General features: G+C 50.2%; 9 protein-coding genes across 9 annotated transcripts; 6 read left to right on the plus strand and 3 right to left on the minus strand.

The window, feature by feature from the left end:
* Positions 1-89: 89 nt before the first annotated feature.
* Aspvir_006116 (MFS transporter) lies at positions 90-1,739 on the plus strand (the record flags this gene model as incomplete). Its single annotated transcript, XM_043269324.1, has 2 exons — positions 90-476; positions 549-1,739. The coding sequence occupies 2 exons, from the start codon at positions 90-92 to the stop codon at positions 1,737-1,739; spliced, it is 1,578 nt and encodes a 525-aa protein (XP_043125259.1).
* Positions 1,740-2,193: 454 nt separating this feature from the next.
* Aspvir_006117 (bZIP transcription factor) lies at positions 2,194-3,448 on the plus strand (the record flags this gene model as incomplete). Its single annotated transcript, XM_043269325.1, has 2 exons — positions 2,194-2,326; positions 2,382-3,448. 2 exons carry the CDS (start codon positions 2,194-2,196, stop codon positions 3,446-3,448), a joined length of 1,200 nt encoding a protein of 399 aa, XP_043125260.1.
* Positions 3,449-6,446: 2,998 nt separating this feature from the next.
* Positions 6,447-6,995, plus strand: Aspvir_006118 (DUF3602 domain-containing protein; the record flags this gene model as incomplete). Its single annotated transcript, XM_043269326.1, has 3 exons — positions 6,447-6,486; positions 6,563-6,766; positions 6,835-6,995. 3 exons carry the CDS (start codon positions 6,447-6,449, stop codon positions 6,993-6,995), a joined length of 405 nt encoding a protein of 134 aa, XP_043125261.1.
* Positions 6,996-8,055: 1,060 nt separating this feature from the next.
* Aspvir_006119 (uncharacterized protein) lies at positions 8,056-9,483 on the minus strand (the record flags this gene model as incomplete). The annotated part of the gene is made up of 2 exons (XM_043269327.1): positions 8,056-9,162; positions 9,406-9,483. The coding sequence occupies 2 exons, from the start codon at positions 9,481-9,483 to the stop codon at positions 8,056-8,058; spliced, it is 1,185 nt and encodes a 394-aa protein (XP_043125262.1).
* Positions 9,484-15,448: 5,965 nt separating this feature from the next.
* Positions 15,449-16,695, plus strand: Aspvir_006120 (velvet factor family protein; the record flags this gene model as incomplete). The annotated part of the gene is made up of 4 exons (XM_043269328.1): positions 15,449-15,676; positions 15,738-15,817; positions 15,875-16,360; positions 16,419-16,695. 4 exons carry the CDS (start codon positions 15,449-15,451, stop codon positions 16,693-16,695), a joined length of 1,071 nt encoding a protein of 356 aa, XP_043125263.1.
* A 1,367-nt stretch (positions 16,696-18,062) lies between these two features.
* Aspvir_006121 (putative IgE binding protein) lies at positions 18,063-18,685 on the plus strand (the record flags this gene model as incomplete). The annotated part of the gene is made up of 2 exons (XM_043269329.1): positions 18,063-18,296; positions 18,371-18,685. 2 exons carry the CDS (start codon positions 18,063-18,065, stop codon positions 18,683-18,685), a joined length of 549 nt encoding a protein of 182 aa, XP_043125264.1.
* A 173-nt stretch (positions 18,686-18,858) lies between these two features.
* On the minus strand, positions 18,859-20,529 carry Aspvir_006122 (WD40 repeat domain-containing protein; the record flags this gene model as incomplete). Its single annotated transcript, XM_043269330.1, has 3 exons — positions 18,859-19,102; positions 19,160-20,238; positions 20,305-20,529. 3 exons carry the CDS (start codon positions 20,527-20,529, stop codon positions 18,859-18,861), a joined length of 1,548 nt encoding a protein of 515 aa, XP_043125265.1.
* Positions 20,530-20,784: 255 nt separating this feature from the next.
* On the plus strand, positions 20,785-23,764 carry Aspvir_006123 (MutS family protein MSH4; the record flags this gene model as incomplete). The annotated part of the gene is made up of 7 exons (XM_043269331.1): positions 20,785-21,285; positions 21,338-21,656; positions 21,715-21,755; positions 21,807-21,956; positions 22,006-22,125; positions 22,190-22,277; positions 22,335-23,764. 7 exons carry the CDS (start codon positions 20,785-20,787, stop codon positions 23,762-23,764), a joined length of 2,649 nt encoding a protein of 882 aa, XP_043125266.1.
* Positions 23,765-24,043: 279 nt separating this feature from the next.
* On the minus strand, positions 24,044-26,535 carry Aspvir_006124 (E3 ubiquitin-protein ligase HEL2; the record flags this gene model as incomplete). Its single annotated transcript, XM_043269332.1, has 3 exons — positions 24,044-25,697; positions 25,758-25,996; positions 26,062-26,535. 3 exons carry the CDS (start codon positions 26,533-26,535, stop codon positions 24,044-24,046), a joined length of 2,367 nt encoding a protein of 788 aa, XP_043125267.1.
* Between the last annotated feature and the right edge of the window lie 488 nt (positions 26,536-27,023).

The following is a 27,023-nucleotide window of genomic DNA, read 5'->3' on the forward strand; positions in this document are numbered from 1 at the left end:
TCATTCTTGGCCTTTGATCTGCGTCGACTTTCTGATTGCAGCTTTTTTTGTATACTACATTCCTTATTCTTTACTGGGGCCCTTGCTTCATGGGTATGGAAGATCTCGAAAAGAACCGGCCGTTAAGCCCCTCTCCAACCGACTATATAAAGCAATCCGCACCATCACTCCAGGAAGACCATACATCTGCTCAAGAAGCTGTCAGCTCGCGGAACATCGAGACCAAACGCTTCCCAGAAACAGATCTCTCTCGTGGGATTGTCGGATGGGATGGACAAAATGACCCTGCAAATCCCCAGAATTTCTCATCGGGCCAAAAGTGGGGTCTACTGGCACTCATGAGCTCTATCACCCTTATTTCACCACTTGCGTCGAGCATGTTTGCCCCCGCTGCAAGCTATGTGGCTGCTGACCTCGCAGTCACGAATGAGGCGTTACTTTCCTTCAGCATTACAATCTTTTTGATTGGCTACACGGTGAGTAAATCCGTGCGATCTACTCTGTCGCTGAGGAACACACAGAATAGGAGCCTAATGAGAAAGTCATAGTTCGGTCCACTGCTTATAGCACCTATGAGCGAGATCTATGGCCGAAGAATAGTGCTCAGCTGCGCCAACTGGTTCTTCGTCGTCTGGCAGATCGGATGTGCCCTCGCTCCCAACATTGAGTCTCTCATTGTGTTTCGACTTTTGTCCGGAGTAGGCGGTTGCGGCTGCATTACCCTTGGAGCAGGTGTCATTGCTGATATGTTCCCCGTCGAGCAGCGCGGGATGGCAACATCGATCTGGAGCTTGGGTCCGCTGATCGGCCCTGTCATCGGGCCTATCTGTGGCGGTTTCATAGGTGAAGAAATCGGCTGGCGCTGGATCTTCTGGATTCTACTCATTGCAAGTGGAGTCATCTCATTTGGAATCGAGTGTCTGAGCCGTGAGACGTATGCTCCCGTGCTTATACGGTGGAAGACAGCCAAACTGGCCAAAGAGCTGGGTCGTACAGATTTGCGCAGTGCATACGAACCTGAGAGCCAAGGCGTATCTGTGGCATCGACCCTGAAATTGGGACTTATGCGGCCTGTGCTGCTATTCTTCAAGTCGCCCATCGTTCTTCTTCTTTCGATCTACATGTCTCTCACCTACGCCCTGTTATATCTCTTTTTCACCACCATACCCGCAGTTTTCCAAATGCAATACGGGTTCACTACGGGCCTCTCTGGTCTCGCCTACCTAGGCATCGGCATTGGTTTCTTCGTCGGTCTCGCGGTCATTGCTCTCACAAACGACAAAATCTTGATGAAAATGACAGCACAGAACGGAGGCAAGTCCGAGCCTGAGATGCGCTTACCCACCATGATCTTCTTTTCCTGCTTCTTGCCCGTGAGCTTCTTCTGGTACGGATGGTCGGCAGCCAAGCATGTGCATTGGATCGTGCCTATCATCGGCATGTGCCCGTTTGGCATCTCGATGATGGGCTTGTTCATGCCAATCCAGACGTACATCATTGATTGCTATCCTGCGTATGCGGCTTCAGCGAATGCCATCTTGACTGCTACACGATCATTGGTGGGTGCGTTGCTGCCCCTTGCCGGGCCTAGTATGTTTAACAGTCTCGGCCTGGGCTGGGGAAATTCGTTGCTGGGATTCATTGCTCTAGCTTTTGTGCCGATCCCAATCTTCTTCACCAGATATGGCAAGGCTATTCGGGAGAAGTTTCCTGTCAATTTTGACGGGAGAAAAGCTTAAAGGGAAATTCACAAATGCTTGCTGGCTCTCGGATTGACTGCAAGCGGCAGATATAGGGTGAAAACGAGTTCCTGATTTAGTTCCATATATATATGACTCGTGTGTTGCTCGACAACGAACGACAGGAAGATGGATGTTCATTTGCTTGAATAGACTTAATAGACAGTAGTTCTGAACTTCAACGAATCTCATGTAGAGACATAATTTTATGTTCAAATCACAGCCACAAAATAATGCTCGATCCGAAAAGCAGGTAGTCAAATGAATGTCATGAATGTCATGCACAATTCTTATGCATGCATAAACCTATCTGTTTTTATTATTTATTCGCGGCCCCACGCGCCCATAAATCTAGGTCCATATAACTCTGTAACCACGCTCCTTAAAGTGCTTTGACCTTCCCACCTATTCTCAGCAATGCTCAAAATGTTCTTAGGCTCTTTAAGCGATCATAATGGTATCAAACCGCCCTAATGCATCATTAACTTCCTCGGAAAAGAAACGTCTCCGTGACAGGAGAGCCCAAGAAAATCTTCGAAAGAAACGAGAGAACCGTATCAGATACCTCGAAGAACGGGTGGAATTTTGTGAGACGCATCATGGAGCTTCATTCATGCAGCAGCTGCTCACGGCTGTCGATAGCCTTCGTCGGGAAAAATGACTTGTTGCGAGCTCGACAGGACCAATTGCGGAACATGATTGCTGCTTGGGATGCAGATGAGATTGGAGTAGCCTCGTCGGTGACATCCCAGCAACCGCGACGGTTGGAGAATGTAGGGCCTGACATCAATCCAAGGACTGCCTGTCAGTGTGATCAACAGGGAAAGGAATTAGCAGCGACTCCAAATTCAGTTGGCGACTTCGAGATAGCGGATCTTAATGGTCAGACTGAGACCTTCACTCGAACGACCGGACTGACTCTAGAGTATGCTGGAGCTGATCCTGGACTTGGTCATCTCAACGGCGTACAACGAGTTGAAGCTACTGTACCAAACTTACCCCTAGCCATTCAACTGCCGGAATTACCTCATTCTTCCGCTGTCCATGCTCTGCCTAGCACTGTTCCCGCTTGGTGTCTGGTCCCAATGAACGAGTACGGGCATGATCCGTCCTTGATGCCAGCCACATCGCCATGGCTCACTCGTCCGGAACTCGTCATTGCTTGTCCGCCTGTCCCAGCGCCATTAGACCTTCTCCACGGGACTCGGCGCAACTACTTGGCCAACGAGATCCACTGTGCAATTCGACGGCGAGCAATTCGCGATGCGGAGTGCGTCGCACTGGGCTGGCTAAGTTATGTCTACAGTAAATGGCGTGTCTCTCCCAACCCCGCGACGTTTGCGCGTCTGGCACCTTTCCAACAACCAGTCATGACGCAGATCCAGCAGGGTCACCCGACAGCATTGGATAATGTAATTTGGCCGCAGCTGAGGGTCAATATCATCAGGAACTGGACCAAGTACGACTTCGCTGAACTCACGGGTTATCTGGGCTGTTGCACCAAAGTGCGCTGGCCGTGGGGTGAGGATATGCTGGAGCGTGATGCGGATGATAATCTGCAGATTCGTCAGGAGTTTTACGAAGTGTTTACCCGTGAGAGCGGATGGGGCTTGACGTCGGAGTTCATTGATAAATATCCGGAGCTGATGGAAGGCCTGGATGTCGAGGCTTTGCGGTCTCGGATGATTCTTCCTAGTGAAGTAGAGTAATCGGCTGTGGCACGTCAGTTCATCTGTTCTTGAAGGCGGGCCAAAATAGGTCGTCTCTCGGGATGCCAGGATCCATACAGACAGCAACTTTACACTCGCTCGTTCGAAGTCCATCGTGGATGAAACAGGTCTTCAAGAGGATTTGAAAGGATATCGTGCTTTGGGCAAGAGCATTGAAGAGTTGCAATTGGGAATTGAGAACTCCCGCCAACCACCCTTGAAGGGCAAGTGATCATGAGAAACAATGTTCTCAAGGGCAACCCGCTCGCCGCTCCCCCCTCCCCCTCCCCAACCGAGAGAGATCAGCTTGTGGGGAGATGTGATCTCCTCCTCAAGATCCGGTTTAAAGAACTCCTTAAAAATTAATGTTATCGGATCTTGTTCATATCTCCCCTGCATCGTTTTCTCTTGGCAGAGAGATTAGAAAACATTAGGGGAACAGGCCGTGATTAACCGGCGTCGATTTTGCAGATTGGCAAAGAGATGAAGCTATTCAACTAGCACAGTAGTAACCGCAGGCGCCCTGCGTTGTTGAGAGACGGTAGGACATCTTGATAACAAGCCGTTGCGCTCATACACATAGACAGCAAGTAAAGAGGAGCGGTAAGGCAATGGATTGATAGATGCTTAGACGATGTCACTCGATGTAGGAAAGAGCAGCTGTGAATAGCCTGTGATCATTGTGCTGGCAGGTAGGTGAATATCAAAATATTATACCACTAGCTGTATTCTATTTTCTAACAATGGATGACTACCTAATATTCATACTTCAACATCTTCGTCTGCGGATACTCACAACTCTTTCCCCAACACCCTGCTCTCTGTGGATGTGTTTCCACAAAAACGATGACCACCCATGCAGGGGATCGGGAGATTCACTTTTATCCAGTTGGGATAACGAAACATACAACGACTATGTGGCCCAGATATCAGGCAGACCCTCTCGCTGCCTTGAATCCCCGAAGTTTTCTTTCTGGCTCCGGATGACCTTCACATTTTACGTGAAATGTTCCCATCTGTGGTCGGCATGAGGGTCCTCGTGAGTGGCTTCATCGTTTTGCAAGCGGTTCGGCAACTTGAGACTACGTTACGACGTCCTCGAAGATCAGAAGAGGTTCATCCGAGCCAGCCGTTGGGATAAACCGGCATCAATCGACGAGTAATTCGCCCTTAGGAAAAGCACTTCTTTTGCTGGGAGCTTGCAAAAGGTACGTGTGTTGAAGGACCCTTGTCTGCTCTCATCCATGACGATCTATATCACTCACTCTATATATGTGCGAGCGATAGATTGGTACTATTTCCTTCACATACGACCCAGTCGCATCAAGAATTCTCCTGTTCCCCGCTGATTTTCTCCATGATCTCTCCTTAGTCACCACAAAGATCATCCAAAGGATCTTCCACGTATCTCCTGATCACACACCACGCGTGGTTGGTTGGGGCAGCTACAAGGACGTTCTCGATAGTCAGCCAGTTTCGGCCATTGGCCTTAATATTGCCGGAGAGAGCCCAGAGAGCAATCGTCGAGGGGTCCCAGTACTTGTGGGACAGGGAGGCGCTATCCCGTCTCTATCCTGTGGAGGATGGATGTTAAAATATAATACCACCATGACTATGGATATGAGACCCTAGACTGATGAGGACCATGTCCGGACACTCTTTTGGCCTAGTGGTATTATAATTCAATAATGGAGAACGATGGAGAACCTGTCTGACAGAACATGCCTTGCTGTTTGTTTCCAGAATTTCGAGACGCGGCTGTACTCCCGAGCATATCTGGAAGATAACCGCCGTGGCCTGCCACCAGAATACTCCAGCAGGCCCCGGACAAAGGGGATTTCCTGTTGCCAGCAGATGTCAGAGCAGCCCAGATTTTGTGTGATGAGCCAGAGACCTCTGCTGCTCCTGGGACTTACCCCACCAAGGGGAAGGCTACAAATGAACTCAGAAGGTCGTTTTCCTCCATCGTTGACGACATATGGATAGGCAGCAGTTAGTGGCTCAGATTAGCAAATAGTACAACCTAAATTGGCCGCCGCATCTCGCACGATGCGATCCCAGACTGTATGCTATCCCAGGGTGTCCTATCTTCTCTTTAGTCTGACATCACTTTTCCTGGTAGTGCAAGACCAAGATTTGGGCCCGAGTCGTGTAAAGAGTTATCCCAGACTTTGGAGTGGTTGTGCAGAGGCGATATACCGACCCTGCCAAGCTATGTAGCTTTAGGGCCGATTTTAGTTACGACCTGCATTTCCTGCCTTGAGAACGCTCGGGGATTTTGGCACTCTATGTGGGGAGGTCCACGAGTATGAGGCTACGTATGACCAGAAATCGCGGGGGAGAGAACCACGCGCAGGAAAGAGATTTCAGCGGTGGGTCGAAGAGCAGCCGGTGCCAGCCACAAAAGCGACCCGAGATCCTTTGTCCCGTGACTCCCGTCCGTGTACCCCATCTAGGGTTGGAGTCAAGTGTAGTAGAGGATTTGCACGGTGTATAGTTCGTAGTCTCACTGAGAGGCCGTAAGCATGCGAAAGGTAGAGAAGTAAAGAAGGTATAGAATGGTTGAGGAGAAGAGCTCGATTGACAAGGAGGAGCGTAGATGACGCCAACGGACACAATGGGCGCCAAGCCAGTAGATGCCTTAATTCCGCCGATGGAGGGGGAAAAGTGCAAAAGGGCAAAGGGCAAGATTGAAAGGATTCTTTCTTGGCTGCGGTCATCCCGACAAAAAAACGCAATCACCAGACCTCTGCGCGAAATTTTTACCTTTTGCCACGATTTTAAGATCAGCCTGTCAATCTTCAATTTTCTCCTTTGTTAAAGAGCCCATTCTTCCCCACCAGCAGTCAATCCAAGCCCTTGACAACGAAAAAGTCTTCTCGCTTCCCCTCGGTCTCCAAGGACAGACCGCCTGCGCTAAATTCCGCCGGGCTCCCCATCACTCTCGCTCGCTGCTCGTTCCCAATCGCGCGATCGCAAATTCATAACATCAATCGCAATGGCCGGTCGAAACGTTTCTCACGGCCGTGGAGGCGCAGGTAAGAGATCTGCTCGTCTGCCGTACAGCGCACATCTCCTCTTCCCAGTCGAGCTAACATCGACCCCCCTCACCAGGAAACATCTACTCCACCGCAAACCCCACCACTGCAAAGGATCTCATCACCCCGACAATCAAACAAGATACCTTCACAACCGGTCGTGGCGGCTCAGGCAACATGGTCCAATATGACCCCGAGCGCCCGGAAATCGCGCGCGAGCTGCAGGATGTAGAATCGCCGCCGCAGCGGGTAGAGGAAGCCCCGCACCATACGGGACGAGGTAGGTTCTGCCTTTCCCTTCCGTCTGCGCATTGACGGCATGGTTGAGCTGACTGTTGGTTGTTCCAGGTGGTGCTGCGAATGCGTACGTCCCGTCTCCCGAGGAAGAAAAGAAGGTCCGCGAGCAGGAAGAGGAGAATCTGCAACGGGTTCGGACCGCATCCAGGGATCGTTTGAAGGATGTCAAACATGCTAGTGAGAAGCGCTCGGGTTCGTCATCTTCGCGGTGATACCTTATATAAGGCTGTTTCTGAAGTTTTCACGGTTTTGGATTCATCGTGCGAAGTCTGGACCTGGTTTGATGCTGTCAACAGCATGGTCCCAGAACGCCCAACGAACCTATCTCATCTTTGGGGGAAATCAAAAGTACTGCTGGCGGTGCTTGATATCCCACCAAAATGACTGGGAACTGCGTTTGGGCAGGGTTGTTTTGAAAATTGAATTCTGCTCGGATGCAGTCTTTTGCTCTTCCTGCTCGGTCGGTTGTTGTCTTCGCTTCTTTTCTTGCTCCATCTTTTTTTACTTCTATATCTTCTTGTAATTGGATAATACCCTTGTCTGAAAATCAAATGTCGAATGAAGAAGCGCTTTCCTTTCTTGAATTGGTTTATCCTGGCACGGAATGGATTCACTCGAGCTTCTTCATCTTTGGTGCGATGGTGGAGTTTCGGTCGGTCGTTTCCTGTCTATATATCGCCTGAGACTATCTCAGCATTAATACATACTGGAGGCGCTAGTTGAAGCTCCAATAGAACCCCAGATGCTTATCAACATACTTCGTTGCTTTTTCTGCACTATTTACCAATCAAAGTCTGAGTGGATTTCTTCCACATAACTCAAGCGATTTCAATGTAATTATACACTTTGCTAGACCCGGTAGCTGCTCATTATCGTGAATATGTTGAGGATGTAATTAAGCCATTATCGGCTGGTATCTATGTACACAACAAATGGCCCGGCATCGGTCCCCCTTGTTCTCCGGGCACAGGTATCATGGGGATGCAACCTTAGCACAAGACATTAGGTGCGAAATATCTCGGCGCAATTCCTTATGGAAGAATGCTATGGAATGACCCAAGGACACCTCAAAGGTCCAGTGTCGACTCTGAGTGGTGCGAATGTGAGCTTGTCCCTGATCTCTCATCGCTACCAGGGTATTGTCGTCGGATATTGCCAGTAAGCATGGGCTTCGACTGCGGAGTAGATTTGGGGTGTTGCAGTGCCTTAAGACACCAAACTAGGACGGAAGTGACGGCGACCGTGACATGGACAACAGAATCCTTGCTGCGGTCAAGTTGGTGGAATATAACAGCCGGTAGCATCCAATACCCAACTAATGGATTGTTGCCATTGAAAGTCTAGGAGTCGACCTATTTGTTGTATGATTCGTGTACCCCATTCGCCCATCCACCAGCGGCTTCTCATAAAATGGAGAACCACGGCATAATGAGCCAGGATGACCAGGGCGAACGGATGTCGCTCATGTACTAGGTCTATAAACCTCGGTGGAATGTGGTACATCCACTGGAACGCCACGATTGAAGCTTCCTCGCCTTGCACGAGTTTTTCCAGAGACTCCCCCAGCTGGCCGATGGTTGCCTCAAACGTCTCTCTTTCGTGCTTCGGGTTCCGATTGGCCAGCTGTGAGTTCGTCATCGATAAGGACATGATAGCAAGCCGCGAAGTGTCGGGCATCTTGGGGCCGCATTCGTCCTTTTCCAGTAACGGCTTCAATTCACCGCTCCTAACTTTGTCCGCGATCTGAGCCAGGACATTCATGGAGTTCCTTGCGACTTGGAAAGCCTGGCAAAGATCATCCAGCGCGGTGTTTGTCTGGCTCTGTCCGGCAATCAGTGGAAACGCCAGTGAAGATATGGTCAGGAGACTGCTTAAAGCGAAGGCTGCGTCGCAATTCGATTGGTCGATATTCGTGAACGTCTCTTTGAAGCCTAACAGAGCCAGGTCTTTATGTGTCTTTGCCGTTTTTATATATCGTTCGTGCATGCTTCCTCCTGTTGAGGAAGCCAGATGCAATGCGGACAGCGCGAGGATACTATGCATCAGGGCCGGATGCTGCATTGCTTCGCGTGGAATGGCAGTCTGCCAAATACTCTCAACATTGCTATTATGAGAGATTGAACGGTATGTTTTGGTACACCACTGCATCATCAACTCCAGATCATGGACGTTGAGGTTGTCTTTGGCAACGCTGGGACCTGTGGGACTCATCTGGCTCTGGGACTGAGCGACGCAAGTCAAAACGGAGATAGACGGTAATGAGTCCATTGGGGCTCGATTCTGTGTCGATGTAGAGCGTAAATATTGCCAGGATGGCATATAGTGGCATACTATATGCCGCTTCATGCAATGAGAACATCGGGGTTGCTCGTTCCCACACTGTCCGAGTCAGTTAGAACCTAGCAAGGGCCAATGGCATGAGGAATCAAGGAGAAATAGATCCATAAATAAAGGAAGAAAAAAGCCCCGTCCGGACACAGACATTTCCCAAGGCACCGAGGCTCTCAGCATCCCTGTCATGGTCATGTACACTATGCAGTCCGGGGAGCTAAGAGGCATCGTCGACAAGAATAGAAACGCCATAGGTCTTGGAAGAACAACGCCATCGCGTATCACACATACCTTGACCCGTCGGCTCCTGCATTGAATACAGCCATGACCCCGGCGCAGAGAGTTCCTAGCACTTGTTGTCGGAGGCATCGCGCAAGCCAGCTCCGTCGGCTGAGCCACTCACACTTCTCTAATGATTGAGGCTCAAGAGCTCGATATAATTTCCTGGTGAATCGCCTCCACAATTGCCTTGTGACCAAAGAGCGTCAGGGATGTCCACGAATCAACCCACCAACGCATCGAAAGCACCAGTGCTGGGGTCTGGTATTTAATCTATTTTGACTTCGCACCCGAAAGCACGAGTTAGACCCAGTCAACGGGCTAACGAACGTATTTTCAAGCTCAGTGGGTCTGAGATCGATCGCCGTCTCAACAGTTACCAAAACTGATACTCCCCTGCGACGCTCCGGGGTGACAGAATGAGTAAATGCCTCCTACACCGTACATGGCGCTGCACTCACTGGCTGCGGTCGGATTTACCGGACCCTGGATGGACAGATACATGCATCATGCACTGAATACTGAGTCCTGGCAGAGATTGGCATTTACCGTTGCAGGGCGAGTCCCGCGGGTCGAACCCCATTGACCGTACTAGGAAGGAGGAGGACAACTCCTGAATGGAAGGAGTTGGTTAGGAATCTCGGGAACCTACTCCGTACCCCGTACCTTCCCCCTTGACACCTATGAAGGCTATGATTGACAACTAAGGTATAGATCTGTGTCCTAACTAAACCCTTGCTAGCAACAACGGATAAGACCCAATGGACAATAATGCTATCAATTCTGACGAAAGCTGGAATGCAGATCGGATTGACTATTAACAATTATCGAATATATCGGTCATCGGAGCAGAACATCTAGTTTCGCCAATCGGCTACCTCCGTGTTTCCCCTTAAAAACGATTCCTCGATGACCTACAAATTTCCCTCATCCATACATTTGCACATTATTTAATCATGATACGCGTGATGCTTCTACTAGTACCTAGTTAACACTATGGACTCGCATATCATTGGGTGATCGTCACATACATCCCAATTCCTCGTCATGCCATCTTCGGACAATCCACCTGCAACTCCACTTGCTTGTTGTTCCACTGGCTGAACCTAGAAGCCAAAAATACCAATCCGGCGGGCTCTCCACCTTGGCGCTATCCTTATCGGAGTTTGGAGCCAAACTTGCTTTTACCTTTTCGGGTAATTAGTACTCTTGGGCTCCCTTGATCTAACATCATTGGATCAACGTCTCTAGTTCTCTGACTTGTTTGGGTTCTGTGGAGGGTGGATTTGTCCGTTAAACAAAACGCTGTGAATTGGGAGCTGAGTGAGTATGCTCACGCCTGAGCGAGCTAACCTGATTGTCAGGAACTACGAATTCACATACGATCAAAGTTGAACATGGTGCATTATTATGCAGAGTCCATTCCAGAAGATCAACGCACACTTTCAGCTTCAGACATGCTCCGCACCTTGTTCGACCATCTTCCAGAAAGCGCATGCGACAGCTCCTGAGCCAAGAAATATACGAAAAACTCAGACATTCCGCCCTTTAGTCACTATTTATCATCGAAATCCATACCAGGTAATAGGAACTCGAACTAGATTGTGTCTCCAACGGTGATTTCACGCAAGACCACACATATCCCTGTCATTCTTGCTCCGTTGGGACCGATACTGATTTTTCGGGACAACGGAAAATGCAATGACACCTAAGCTTGGAGCTTACCAATCTTGAGACGGAAAGCGACAGCCTTCTACACACTGTCTGTGGCTCCATGTAGTGTCCAAGTTTCGACGACAATTGGCGATATCTTCCTACACCTGTCGTGTTCGCCTGGGCTCCTCTGAGACCATTCCTGAGGGGGAAAGAGGACAGTTTCCGTTCATGTATTTCCCGTCAACAGGCACATGCCTTTACTCATTACAATCTCAGACCCTTGCGAGCGGTATTCGACAAACCCTCCATTTACCAGAAGAAGCAGCACCGGCCAGACCAATAACTATTTGTAGTAAGAATGATCCAGGCTAAGTACGTGTCTAACAAATGCGGTGTCGTGCGGGATTTGCTTTTGGCTAATAAGGCGCTCTCGAAATGATCGTCAATTGACCCCTTCGAGATTCGTTTCCTTGAAAAGATAATGGGCATGATAGAACGAGGGAGTGACAATGGCCTTTTTGAGGAATCTGTCAATGAACGCCGATCTCACAAGCAACAACTTAATCATGGATTAAGTTTCCGTTTTAAGGTTGAATAGACTTATCGATAGTGCTCGCGTCACAGTCATATATTCTGCTAAACGAGCGATTTTGACTCCAGAGTAATATATTATGCGGTGTGATTAACGGAATTTCCACGGTGGATGTCTTGTCGCCATTCTCCTGGATTACTTGTGAATCTCGCTGCACGAATGTTCCAATCTATTCGTTGTTTTCGGTTTCCAGCCTTCTAAATAGCGGCCCTCTAGGGGAAGCGTTAGCCTAACTTACCCCTGAACTCCTACTGACCCAGCCCTCTTCTTCGAGAACCATCGACTTCCGTTTCGTCGGTCGTCATTGAGCCCAAGGGCAAGAAGAGTCTTCGCGAGGGGCCGCTCCTCAGAAAAAGACTTGCAAGAGCGTGATGATAACATACAATCGAAGTGTCTCACCTGGTGAGCATCAGGCCCGCAGGCCTGTAAACTCAAAGATAATTTTCAAAGCAGGTACCTCTTTTGACTTTGATTGTTGAGAACTTTACCGTGCTGATAGCTGAGTGTGCAAACCTTAGGATATACTCCTCGGTCAAAGAGTCACTGGTCTACTCGAAAAACTCATATGCCACCACCTTGTCACGAACATGGCAGGAGTTCCGGTCTTCGTCCAAAGCATCACCAACTTGACGAGTGACCAAGTCCAGCATTGCTTGGTATAATTAACTCTCAACTGGAAGAGAAGGAGAAGATACCAAGGAGGTCTAACGTTGTGCTGGTACTACCCTGATTCAATCATTATTGGACTAAGCTCGTATTGGGCACATGTGCCGAGTCATCTCCTCGACGCCACCGTCGACAACTAAAACTCGGTGCAGACGGGTCGATCAGACGCCGAACCTCTTACACAGAAAGTATCTCTCAATAAGGATTCTGGCATATCGGGATCCTCTTGGCGCAACTGCGTTCGATCCAATGATGAACACGTCATCGCGGCGTCTGATTCTGTGGAGAGCTGGAAGGACATCATTTGGTGAGCTCTCTGTGAATGGTCGCTGGAAAGATAAACGCCTTGCTGGTCTTCCCTCTCAGATCGGGATTTGATTATAGAAACGATTGACCGAAAAGCATTTGCTATCTGGCAGCCACTGACGATAAGAGCTGCCTAAGGCCATGATGATCTGTTTCCTTTCCGGGAAAGCAGTTTAATCTTGGCATCAACGCGGGGTATATGGCCTCAGGCAGCCATGTCTGCTCGAGTCCAGATTTAGGGCGAATACGGTCAGAATTGAAAGAGCCAGTTGGTTGCTTTCATTCTCTACGTGATGGGGCGGTCTCAAGAAACCTACATAGCGGAGTACTTAGGTAGTAAGTGAATAGATATGATACCACTTTTCTATTCTATGCACACTGTGGTGCTCTTCCGCAGCCACCTAGCCATTCGTATAAACGAATTTGAGTACTTTTGTCGTACTGAAAGCTAAACTCCCGGTGTCTGCTGCTAGGGGTCCGATGATGAAAAAGAACGGAGTGGGCAATGTGGTTTTAGGTTACACCATGAGGCATAAATCACATCCTATATGAGCAGAGATATCACCAACCTACTGCAAGCCAGCCGAAACAGTCACTTGCAGTATCTAGTGACACTCTCGAAGACGAAAGAGGAAGATCTCCATTGACCAGGATTTCTTGCGCGGGATTTGCTCCAGTCCCAGCAAGCTCGCCATCCCAGAGAGTGTATTGTATAGGTGCATGATATCAATTGATGGGAATCCATCCGCTGATGATCTGACTAAAAAAGGACAGGTGCATCTTGGGCCGCAAAGAAGCTGCCAACAGTCAATCCTGCAGCCAGAGCTTGGGCGACTGGAATAATATTCTCCGACAATTCATTAGCTCCGAATCTGATGGATATGTGCTTGGCGTCATGATTCTCTTTTGCAGATGAACGGAGAGAGAGAGACAGATCATGACGAAAACGGCCATGCAAAGTCAAGATCAGCGGCAGTCTAACCCGATGCGGACATGACCTGGTCCTTTCCATTTGCATGGTGGTATCTGGGATTCTAGGTACACTCTGTATCTAGATAGTCACAGATAGATAATACTGCAACTGCCGCTCTCGCTGTTTCTCCTTGTTTCTCAATTCGTGCAAAAGACCGAGTTGACCGACCCAGCTGGGAGGACCGCCAGTCAGCGTTGGACAACAGACATGGGGATGGTTGGCTGGTCGGTCTCGGTCAGTTGGATTGGTGATCCGACACTCCACTTCTCGCAGAATGCAGCAGTTGGGCGTAAATTCTTGTCAAATCATCCAGTCCCCTCGTTACATCGCTGATTACTGCAGGCCCCACGACCTGGATGACGGAATCCTGTCCTTGAGTGAGCCGACAAGGAAGTATGCAGTGGTGAAAAGGAAGATAGAGGTTCTTTTTCTCAAAAATATTTAGATAAGAGGGAAGAAGAAAATACGGATAGTGTCAGGTGAACGATAGGTGTCAAAAGTGATTCATCAACTGTTGCTTGGAATAAGGAGATAGCTGTGTGAAGCTGATGGATGGATAGGCTGACGAGAAGAGGAAACCCGACCGTCTGGGTCGAGGTTCCTGCGCCGGGCTGATCACCTCCCGATCCGTGTCGCTCACAATAATCATAGTAAAGTAAGGTACTTAGTACTATTCCGGACCGACCACTGACAAGAGTCCGGCATGTCTCGACTTAGGGGTTGGATTTCATATAAACTCAACTTTCAATAAAATTAAATTCATGTCAGCAAGAGCAGAATATTCAAATAACCATTGATTAGGGTCGAGCCCAAATCCAGGACAAGGAAAACGTGGTAAAGCACGAGCGCGGCCTTCCAGTCTAGATCTCTCATACCCGTGACCTTCTCTTTTTCCCCTCTACCGTCCGTTTTTGGTCTCTCCTCAGTCTCCCAACTTCTTTCACCCCGCCATATCCTACGACCGTCTTTTTGACGTGGTCTTTCGACTTTTTGCGTTGATCCTCACCAGTGCCAATTCAAGGTCAGCGCTTGACGAACCGGATTGTTGTCGCTGAAGCTCATTGCATCTTCTAGTGGATCAGCCTTGAACCGTGTCGGCGAACCCTTGGTCCTCAAGCGATCCGTGGAAGGCTCAGCGAATCTCCCGCACTTTGACAGCTTCTCATTACGGCTCACCCAAATCGACCGCCTTTACGTCCGTCGGAAGCTCTGAGCTGTGTTGCGCCAATTCCGAGCTGGCTGATTGTGTCTCTGGTTATATTCAATAGTATTGCGGATCGAGAGAGCTATTCAGTTCCTGGCGCTTTCGAGCTGGATTTGCAACTCGAATCACCTCACTTACAACACCACCCTCGTCATTTCCGAATATTTTCCGTTCAAGATTTGCCACTGCCGCCTTTTTCGGCGTCTCAAACTACACCTTCGCACTCGCAAGAAACTGCACCTCCGCGACCGACGAGAGACCTTTTTGCGACGCCGGCTCTACCACAAACATCCGGTTGAAATTCTACAAACGAAGACCGGGCGACAATAGAAGCTTTGATACGGCTTTGTGCGATATTATATATATTTCACATATCCTGCGGGGGACCTCGCTTTGCGACGTCAGTCCGTTGCATCACGCGCTGGTCGTGCTGAAGTGCAATTTCACCGTCCTCATTCCGATCGCGGAGGCATCACCCCTCAGTGCGGCCTACAGTCGATGCTTCAACAGTGACGTTGAATTCCCGCTTCGTCGCATGTCACATATATACCCCTCCTCTTTTTCCGCTTGACTGCAGCACTCTATAACCTACGAGAAATAACATCTTTCTCTTCTATTCATACCTGGTGCCGTCCTCGGTTCCTTGAGCTTACGAACCATGTACGCCGTCGAGGAAAGGTCCCATCCAGTCCCGCCGCCACCACCTCCTCTCTCTATGGATCGCATTCCTCCTCCGTCCTCTGCATATCCGACCCCAGGTTCAGCCGGTCCGATGCGATCTGCGGACCACCTTGCCTCGGTTTCGACCATCCACGAGGGCCGCATCTGGTCTCTTCAGGTGGTGCAACAGCCTATTCGAGCTCGCATGTGTGGCTTTGGCGATAAGGTCAGTAAAAGTTTCGGATGTTTCATTTTTATCCTCGGAAGGTGTCTGACTGTTTCATCAGGATCGAAGACCAATCACGCCTCCCCCCTGCATCCGCTTGATAGTCAGAGATGCACAAACTGAAAAAGAGATCGATATTAAGTACGTGGACCTTCATTTTTCTATGCGATGCCAACTTTGCTAACTCACATCCTCCAGTGAGATTGATACGTCCTTCTACGTTCTCACGGTCGATCTGTGGAATGCAGATGGAACCAGCGAAGTGAACCTTGTCAAACACTCGGCCACCTCGCCATCAATATCGACAGCAATGTCCTCATCATACCCGCCACCTCCGCAAAATCTTTCTCCTACTTATCCCGCCTTCGCACAGAACCCGTACGGCCAGCCCGTCGGATACCCGCAGATGAACAATTATTACGGGGGCAATCCTCAGTTAGCGTATCAATACGGGGCCAATCCACAGGCTTCCTACTATCCGCCGTATTACGCTGGAGGTCAGATGCCCCCGGCTGGCATGTCACCTGCGCAGCAGCCAGTTACGGCGGGGCCCGGTGGCATGTTCACACGCAATCTCATCGGAAGTCTCAGCGCCAGCGCCTTCAGACTCACTGATCCCGATAACAAGATTGGGGTATGGTTCATTTTGCAAGATTTGAGTGTGCGAACCGAGGGAACCTTCCGGTAAGCATCTTCTCTGGCCATTTGTGCTTGTGATTGTCCAAACTAATCGGAATCATAGTTTGAAGATGAGTTTCGTCAACGTCGGCACACAGTCTGGCGACTCCACAAACAATACGCCTGTGATCAATCACGGTTCTGCCCCCGTTCTCGCTTCCGTCTTCTCCGAGCCGTTCCAGGTCTTCTCCGCTAAGAAGTTCCCGGGCGTCATTGAGAGCACGCAGCTAAGCAAGTGTTTTGCTCTTCAGGGCATCAAGATACCTATTCGTAAAGACGGTGTCAAGGGTCCTCGGGGGCGTGGTGGTGACGGTGATGACGACGGTGATGATTACGAATAGTGGATGACAGCGTAAGCTTGCTGAAGTCATTCGTTTGCAAAACTGGGCAACAAGTGAGTTTTTTGATATTTCTACGGGCATTAATGGGGTAAAATCCGGGGTTCCTTACGCGGTGTTCTCGGAAGGGTTTGCTTTGTCAACAGGATGGATTTGTATTGCTATAAAGGTCGGTGGCGAGGGATTCAATTGCTTGCTTTCTTTTCTTGTGCTTCTATTCCTCTTTCCTTGCTTTTGTGACACTTCTCTGAGAGAACACAATTACCTTCAGAGTGCGCTATATCCTGGATTGGTTGTCTACATGCACAGATCAGGCTAGGTGAATAAAACCAAAAACAGTCCGATAACCTATCACTGTACTATGAAAACAACCATGAATCTGAAAATGTAAGAATTTATAAACTATCGATTATTGTTATTATATTCGCCGTGGGCCAGAGATTTTCGCCTACGTCGGTGACCGCGTGTACGTTGTACTTGGTTGTCTAACCTCCGGGGGGTATATATATACGCAGGACATATAAAAACACCAAGTCTCAATTCCCTGAGAAAGCCAATGCTGATTGGACCAGACACTCTAGCTAGAAACGGGGACCTGCCGGGCCAACAGATCGATCAGCGACTGTAGTTCGATTAAAGCGCATTTTTGAGTTCGACGAATTTGTGAACTGCATGAACCGCTGTCTTGTATCGCCACATATAAAAGGTGCTTCTTTCAGAATTACAAGGGCCTTCTCGGCACAAGTCATTGTCAATAGCACGGAGGGGGTTTCGTGAGGTAAGATGATGTTTCATAATGGCTGTGGGCTTGAGATCCGATGCCGCCATGATGATGCCATGGGTACGCCGGATGTGTCCCGACATTGCGTTCGCTGAGAATAGGCGAATGTGTGTCTGCAAGGTTGCTCAAGGCGGCAGATAATACTGGATAGACGTGAAATGATGCTCTCGAATGCCAGTTCTTCGTTTCTAGAGGAGTTCACAGGTTGTTCAGGCGGCACTGTTGAGGTCGCATAAAGCTGGCATGTTATTGTCACTTTCTGGAATCGAAGACGAAAGAATGAGATTCCATGGGCCCTGGATTTAACCGACTGATTCTGGTGCTCGAGGCTCGCAGATCATCATGACATTTGAGGATATGTGTGTTTGAATCATGACCCAACAACATCTCTACCGAGCCGACACGAGCATTCAACATCCGAATGTGGTCATGATGATGAAGTCGGTCTAATATAGCCAGACCGATCTTCTCATATAAACATTACCTTAAGTAGCCATGACACCTTTCTCCCCTTGCTCACTACATTCTATACCAGCGCGCTTTTTCAGTCTCAATCAATTCTACTGGAAGACGGCCACCAACCCCCGTAATGAGGCTAATGCTACTCTCCTTCCTCGCTGCATTGGCAGCAGCAGAAAACCAAACCGCCGGTATCCCCTTCGAGGTCAGAGCCAGAGCCCCAGGGACACCCGTCGACAATCGCATGATGACCGCGTCCAATCTCACGTTCTTCCTGAATGGCCAGACAGCCTCCACCTGTCCCCTGGCGTCGGGCTGTCCACCGGGTAACCGTACCGTCCTGAATGGGGATGCTAGCTCTTTGGTACGCCCCTTATCCCACATACCTATCCAGGCAGTCGACGACGACCACCATACTGACCACGTCGACATGAACAGGACGTCCTCGTCCCCGGCGGCCAGCAAATCTTCGTCACCAGCGATGGTGCCGTCCACTTCACCCCGGCTCACTCGCCTTCTATTCCCCCCGGCGCGTCTACGGGTCCCTTCTTCCAGGCCGGCGGGGCCTGGCATTTTACAGGCCTGGGGGCGCGTGACTTCATGGCTTGTCCCACGACGGACCGGAGGTGGAGGGTGTTTGCGGCGTTGCGGAATGCGACTGTGCCGGCGGGTAATGTTACTGCTTGTGTGCGGTTCGTGGCGACGGTTATCCCATTCATGTCGTCGCAGCCTGGTGCTTTCCAGTATACTTGATCCTTTTGCCAGGGGTTCTGTAGTAGAGGAAGCGGTTGCGCTGCGGATCCCGGTTTGTTTGATGGCGTTAGGCGCGATAGACCCTAGACTAGACGAGTAGGAGGGCAATGGAGTTATATAATAATAGATTTAAGCCATAGGGTATCTGTGTTCGGCTCTATGATGAATCTAGATTAGTTGGTCCATATCCGCACAACTTTGTCCTTTCCTCCACTGCCCACTCTCTGTCCGTCTGGACTCCAGTCCACGGCGAAGACTTCGTCTTTATGCCCCGGGAGGTCCATGGCGAGTTTACCCGTGCGGACGTTCCAGACCTTCAAGGTGGTGTCCTTCGACGAGGACACGAGCAGGCGAGAATCCGCGGAGAAGCAGCACTGGTATACAGCGCCTACATGGCCCCGGAGAGTGGTGATGAACCTAAATGGTCTGGTTAGCCGCTGAATGATGGTGGAACATTCCAATCTCACGACTTACTTCCCATCCCGTCCATTCCAAAGCTTCACATGGTTGTCGAAACCCGCCGAGGCAATGTAGGCCATGTCGGGAGAGAAGGTGACATGGTTGACCTCCTTCTGGTGGCCCAGCAGCCGCGCGACAGGTTTGGTAGAGTTCTCGGGGTCCCACAAATACATGGTGAAATCGTCACTCGCCGACACCAGCTTCTCGACGATCTTATTGTTGACCGTGGCAGCCTGTTCAAAGCGCTTCTTCGCTGCAGCCACCTTCTCCGTGTCCGACGCTGGAACCTTGCCGGTGTGGTCATGGTAAGCTGTTCGGAGAGCGAAGTCCGTCGACAACGCCAGGTGATTCACGCGGTGCGCGTGGGCCGATAATGTCTGAAGCAGCGAACCATTCTGTGCGTTCCAGATCTTGATCGTTCTATCGTGTGAAGAAGTGTAAATCTTCCCTGTCCCACCCCAGCGCACGCAGGTGACCGAGCCCTTGTGTCCGGTGAGAACAGTGTCAATTCTTTTTCCAACAACATCCCATATGCGGACCGTCGAATCTTTCGACGCGGAGGCTAAGCGAGGCCTGCCCGACTCCTGCATATGATAGGGCTCCCACGCCAGACTGGTAATCCACTTCGCATGGCCCTTAAGTGGTCCGCCTAAAGGTGTTCCTTTTGCCGCATCCCACAGTCGCACAGTGTTATCCATACTTCCTGTTGCGATTATTGCTCCGTTGGGCGAGTAGGCTACAGCCAAAACCCAGCTGGTGTGGCCCTTGAGGTTATGCTTGGGGGTTCCTGTGTCGCAATCCCAGATCCGCGCCGTCGAGTCACCACTTCCAGAGACCATGGTAGACGAAGAGACCGGCGAGAAGGAAGTCGCAAGAATCGCCTCTCCGTGTCCGGCGATCGAAGCGGAGCATCGCGAAACAGCTTTCACCCGGAAAACGGCCTGCGGCGTGAAATAAAGTTGGATAGTATCTTCAGTCGTCTTCAGTCCTGGCTTAAGCAAGGAATGGTACAGGCCTGCAAGAATATCGATCGTTTGGCCATCTTGGTCKTCAGACTGGTAGGTGAATCGGTATGGTACTCGTTCGTCATCGTCCTAGATTTGAGGTATAGAGCTTTAGTTCCGACATTCTTTCGCAATTGAAATCTCCTGCGTACCTACATTGCCTTGTAGTGTATTCAAAAGAGTCTCGAGGTTCTTGATGTTGGCGTCAGCCACCGGAACGGAGACTGAAGGACCAGTTGCGGACCCGGTTGCTTGATCAAAGAATTGTACTCGGACGCTTCCCAGGTTGTCCGGAATGCTCTCGATTTCCTGCTGAAGTCGTGCCTTTTCCGCAGTCTCCAACTTTTGGCGCTTGCTCGGAGGGGGTAAAAGAGTCGCCATCTTGTCCAAAAGGGATTATTATTAGCGATTGCTATGGTTGTTGTCTTGAGCAATAATCCCGACCCTCAAGAGAAAAAAAATTCATCGAAATCACTTATCGCGGGGGGTGGAGATCGGCGCTAAACCGGATATGGATTACCCTCCTTATCGTATACAACGGCAGTCGTATGGAGTAGACAATCCTCTGTTCTCCTCTTCACTTCCTTTCCTCGCTTTTTCTGATGATGATTTCCTATGATTGCTATATTTGCAAGAATGACGAGATCATTGTCTCGTGTCTCCTCCTTTGGGGAAGCTAGTTCCTTTGCTGCTCTTACCTCTAGACAGGATAGCGACCGACCCCGGACAGCAAGACCAGCCACAACTGCTACAAGTATTGCATCTCAGGACATCATCTGTGCTATCAGTGAGTCTAGAGGAGTATCATCAACTGTCGGACTTGCATTCGTCAATCTGTCAACAGCGGAGACAGTCTTATGCCAGATCTGCGACAGTCAGACCTATGCCAAAACGGTCACCAAGATCGCTGTTTTCGAACCCACAGAGATCCTTTTCATGAGCTCTGCCAAAGAATCCAAACTCTTCTACATCATCCAGGAAAACATTCCAGACACTACTTACACTTTCCTCGACCGCAGGCATTGGTCAGAGAAGGTTGGCCACGAATATGTGGATCGTTTGGCGTTTCCGCAAGATGTTGAAACAATCAAAATCGCTCTTGGAGGAAACTACTTTGCATCGTGCTGCTTGGCTGCTGTAAGATTTGCATCGATAAATTCTCAAGTGTCATGACTCTGATGTCCAGCAGGTGCTCAAGTACATCGAACTCGAGCTTGACCGGGTATTTACATCACATTCTCTGCGAATCAGATTCGAACCTTCTCAAGGCTCCATGTCAATTGACTTGTCCACCATAGCCTCGCTCGAATTGATTCAGAATCTTCAGAATGCAAAGTCGAAGGATAGCCTCTTCGGCCTGCTCAATGAAACGTTGACCCCAATGGGCGCCAGGCTCCTTAGGGCCAATATTTTGCAGCCCTGCACAGAAAATTCGAAGTTGTTGGCAAGATACGACGCCGTCGAAGATCTCTCAACCAAAGAGGATATGTTCATCTCTGTGAGACAAGGTTTGTTCGGGCTTAATCTGAACTGTTCATATACCACTAATCTCTGAGTGCCCCATAGCCCTGAAAGGTTTCGTCGATGCAGACAAAGTTTTGACGACTGTCAGTTCCCTCCCTCTATAGTACCGATACTAGCCATGGCTGACATCGCAGCTTATCCTCGCTCCCACAAAACGTACCTTTCAGTACGTGGAGCAATCAGTCAACAATGTCATCATGCTCAAAACATATGTGTCATCAATCAAGTCAATATATAAAGCACTTGCGACGGCTCAGAGTAGCCTTCTCATGACTATACGAGAGGTATACCCTGGCCCGACGTATACTGGCTGCTGCCACTGACGCCTGTCAGTTATGCGCTCCAGCAGGCCACCGAGCAATAGAACAGCTTGTTGAAGAGACATTGAATGAACATGTAACGTACCAGACCAAACCGCTTGATCTTAGAAATCAGCGTATATACTGCATCAGGGTATGATTCACACTCTCTCCGGACCGTATATTATTGACAGAAGCTAATGACCACCTCGCTGCAGGCCGGAGTCAATAGTCTCCTCGATGTCGCACGGCAAACATATAAAGAAGCAAATGTAGATGCCGCGGACCTTGTGGCCAAACTCTCAGGTACATTGCGTTAGTTCTGCTCTCGTGTAGTTGATATTGATGCCTATCCTTTCACAGAATCGCACAACCTCAATCTAGACCTCAAGTTCGATTCGGCTCGTCAGTATTATATCAATATCTCCGCTTCGGAGGTAGAGACTCTCCCGGAAATCTTTATCAATATATACCGCAGAAAAAACCGCATAGAATGCCAGACGCTTGACCTCGTCAAGCTAAACCAGAAAATCATAGACGCACATAATGAGGTCATCAACATGAGCGATCAAACCATTCAAAGCCTTATCAACGATGTCTGCTCAGAAATATCCGCCCTTTTCAAGGTGAGCGAAGCTATAGCCATGCTTGATATGCTTGCTGCTTTTGCAGAGCTTGCCTCATGTAACGAATACATCCGACCCGAATTGACGGATGTGCTCGCCATCAAATCCGGACGGCACCCGATTCGAGAGAAGATCCATACGAAGAAATTCATTCCCAATGACGCTTACGCAACTCAGCAATCGCGTTTTCAGATAATCACTGGCTCGAACATGAGTGGTAAATCGACTTATATCCGCTCACTGGCGCTGATGACCATCATGGCGCAGATTGGCTGCTTTGTTCCAGCAGAGTATGCATCCTTCCCGGTAATCCACCAGCTCTTCGCTCGCGTCTCTACATCCGACGATCTCGAGGCGAATGTCTCAACCTTCGCCGTTGAAATGCGCGAGATGGCGTTTATCCTCCATAATATCGAGCCACGGAGTATGGTGATTGTGGACGAGCTCGGCCGCGGCACGAGTACGACCGATGGCCTCGCAATTGCCATCGCCATTGCGGAAGCTCTTATCGAAAGCCGCGCACTTGTCTGGTTCGTTACGCACTTCCGCGACTTGGCTTTGATCCTGGCAGAGCGCAGCGGCGTGGTCAGTCTCCATCTGGCCGCCGAAATCTCACCGGACATATCTCGGATGGTAATGCTTTACAAGATCGCCGAAGGTCCAGACACGACGCAATTCTACGGCCTTGCGGTGGCAAAGCTTGTGGATCTGCCGCCAGGCGTGCTCGAATGCGCTCAGGCAGTATCGGAGAAGTTGAACAAGATAGCACAGCGCCGGCATAGCAAGTCCAAGGCGCTCATGCTATCACGTAAGCGTAATCTGCTGCTTTCTTTGAGAGAGCAACTTTTACAAGCGCGGAATGGAACACTGGAAGGGGACGCTCTCCGGGAATGGCTGAAAAAATTGCAGGATAACTTTGTACTGCGTATGGCCGCCATCGAGGAGGAAACGGCTGAGATGAGCGATGATGAAGTCGATAATGATCCAGGTACTGTTCCGGCCGAAGTAGCACAAGTTAGCTTACAGCACCTACCTTCCCAGGATTGTGCTGAAGGTGCTTCTGGTGATGGACCGCAAACTGCCATTCTGATCTCGTCGTCTTCTAGGGAGTCGGTAACAGATTCCTCTTCACGGGAAACGTCTCGTGATGAGAGCCCGGCGGACTAATAATGGCTCTGATCAAACAAGGACACAACGAGACTAATTATATGACAGGTAACAATGTTGCAAGTTAAGATATTGTATCATAGCGTTCGACATATCTTACTTGGCAGACTCGTCAAGGCAACAATGAGATTCGTAAGGTTAGCTTCCATTCCTCTAGTTCTTATGTAACTCCTCCTGCTTGGACAGATCACTGCATACCTTTTACGCTATCAGAATTACCTCTAACACAATATGTAACCGCTTAAATACAAATCTCAGACGTCGACATAGACAGATACCCTACCCAAAATGAAAGAGCGTCTGCTTGCCTCTCTTGCCCTTGCCTTTCTTCCCTCCAGCTGACGACGACTCCCCGTAGTCATCGTCGGGCCCGTTCGCAGATGCGGAACCGCTTCCGGCGGACGAGGCCCAAGCATTGACCGGCGGGGGTCGGCGATCGTCCCATCGAACTGTTCCGCGAGTGAGGCCAGCCATGAAAACGTTCGGCTTCGGCGCTGCGGGGAGAGCAGGGAATGCTTCAGAGTCATTTGTGTTCCGCACGGTGCGGGAGGTAGTAGGTGCCGGGCGGGAAGACGGGTTGATGGCGCTGGCCATGGATCGAGCAGGAGTAGGGGCCGCTGCGGCCCAGGGAGTACTTGTTGCGGTCGCCCTAGGGGCAGAGCGGGCTGTAGAGGCAGAGAGGGGCGGGAAGGGGTTAGTGGAGGAGGATGAGGATGTCGAGACGATAGAGCCACTCCTGCCAACCGCGGACCGGGAAGATTGTGCTGTTGATGACTTGAGCCGGAGGACACGCTTTCCGCCGACACCGCTTCCATTTACTGTACCCGGTGACATGCCTGGAATTTGACCTCCCGGACCTGGTAAAGCAGGGTAGTCTTCATTGATGGCACGCCAGTCGTTCCAGGCCTTCAGCAAGGCATTGCGCTTGGATTCATCCTCATAGATTTCCGCGAGCTCCTTGATAAGCTTTCCAAGTTCAGTGCTAGAGGTATCGAATAAGGAGAAGAAAGCATCGATGAGCTCGGTTGGTGAGAGAGCTGACGTGCGGTATTGAGAGACTTTGGTGCGGAAATCTGCCAGTTTGTTTGCGTCGTTCCGCAGGAGGTTGGAGGCGCGTTCAACCACAGCTGCGTGTCGCAGACTGCGAGCCTGGTCCTGCGGTGTGGCAGGCCCAGACGGAGCCCCGACATTGAGAGCCTCCATTTCCGCAACTGGCGGGCCGGCGGAAGGTGTTCGAACCGGTGTTGCACCGCCAGACCTAGCTGGAGCGCGAACAGTTTGAGTATCATTGCGAGTAAGCTGGCCGCCAAAGCTGCGGGTGGAGACAGACTGTGCACTCTGGATAGCCATCTGTCGCTGATAAGCAATCTCATCCCGCCTTAATGGCTGAGCGCTTGATACAGGCAGGGGATCCGCATTCGGATCACGACCACGGCCAGCGCCCCGGCGTTGTCTCTGGGGTTGAAAAGGTGCTCTCAGGTCAAAGTCTGATAGATCTACCGTCCGCGCGTCTCGTCTAGCATCCTTGGAGAGTCCGTTGGGATGGCACTCTAGCTGATGGGCTTTCAAGTCCATCTGTGACTCAAAAACGACGAACTTCTTTTCCAGACACTCTTTGTCCAGACAGAGGAAATGATCCTTCTGGAAATGACCCTCAAGGGCATTGTAGTCAATGTAATACTGCTGCTGCCGACTGCCCGACCGGCGGTCGCATATGTGGCATCTCTCATGACGGTCACGACAATGCGCGTAGAGTTCGTCATCGCCGTAGAATCTCTTGCGGCAAAATCCACATTCGGGATGTCCTTTGAAACCACTTTGATCCAAGGCTCCTGGCACATCATCACCATACTTCTCGTGTTTGCGCAGCTCTGCCATAGTGAAAAGTTCATGCTCATGCGTGAAGACCTTCTTGTTGCGAGTGCAAAGATCGCTGAATAATCGTTAGCAGCCCTTCTATCAGCCATGCGCACAACAGCCCAAGAGCACATACCACATGACTTTGCCATGCTTGCTCTTGACGTGACGATGCAGGTCAGGCCAACCTAAGCAAGCCACATCACAACTCCTGTCAGGGCAGTTGTACCGCAGCAGTAATACCGTGTCTTCGAAAATGTCATTATTCTCGTATTTGATTCCCAAATTTTCATCTTTCTGAGAGAAATCCGCATCCGTGAAATCCTCATATCGCTTTGCCGGATCGTCCGTGAAAATTACATAGCTGGATTCGGTCTGGCCAGCGAGCACACGTTAGCGGACTCTGGAGATGAATACTCAGTCCATAAGACGAAACATACCCGGCAATGCGCACAAGCCTTGTTCTTATACAACGCTCGCAATCTCAAAGCACAGATGTGACAGGTCCGGTGATTGCACGGCGAAACGGAGCTGTGTGCGACGTTCGACGCACAAATGAAGCAGATCTCGCCATCGTCCGCATCGTCTGTAGCCGCTGCAGCTACCTGCTCCCCTTTACCTTCATCCGCCAGTGGAGCGCCTTGCGAGGGCGTTTCCCCGTTAGCCTCCAGAGTTGCGTTCTCATCAGCGCCTTGACCCGGTGTGGCACTGCGGTTCTGCTTATCGCGTCCCCCGCCTCCTCGTCTGGGTCCGTGACCGCGGGATCGTGAACCCCTTCCAGCACCATCGGTCGGACGTTGTGCGCCTTCTGTCTGTCCTGTTTGATGAGAGAACCCTCCTCGGCCGCGTCGTCGGTTACCACCACGGTTCTGGCCTTGCGATGGGGTCGCTCGGGGCTGCTCGGTTTCAGACATGACAACAGCTGGCCAAAGTGTTATTGGGGACCTTGGGGTGAGAAGGATGGGGCAATGCCCGGGAGGTAAAAGTAGATTTTAAAGGCTCAGCAATCCCTTTTGAATACGCGACGAACGATTGTCTGGGGCAAGCTGCGGAGGATTTTCAATGCGGGCTGTTTGCACTCTGCGGTGGGGTGTGCGCGGCGGGCAAAAATGTTGCGCTCACTGCTTAGTTATCACCAAGCTTCTGGGAAGATACACGGAGTAGCTTATCCTTTGTTGACAACCCTTCCAACTCAACTGGCATATTCGTCGAGAATAAGTTTCCATATCCCTACCATCTACAGCGCGCTTAGAACATATTATATAGTTTTGCAGCTGGCAATAATACCTGGTCAACTATCACGGTGGCCACACTGGTTGTTTGGCGTACAGATTGTGAAAATCGATTATTGAATGACTCATGATGATTCGTCCTATGAAGCTATGGGAAGCTATCGACTATT

The sequence above is a fragment of the Aspergillus viridinutans genome (genome assembly GCF_018404265.1).
Source record: "Aspergillus viridinutans IFM 47045 DNA, scaffold_4, whole genome shotgun sequence".
NCBI classification, from domain to species: domain Eukaryota; kingdom Fungi; phylum Ascomycota; class Eurotiomycetes; order Eurotiales; family Aspergillaceae; genus Aspergillus; species Aspergillus viridinutans.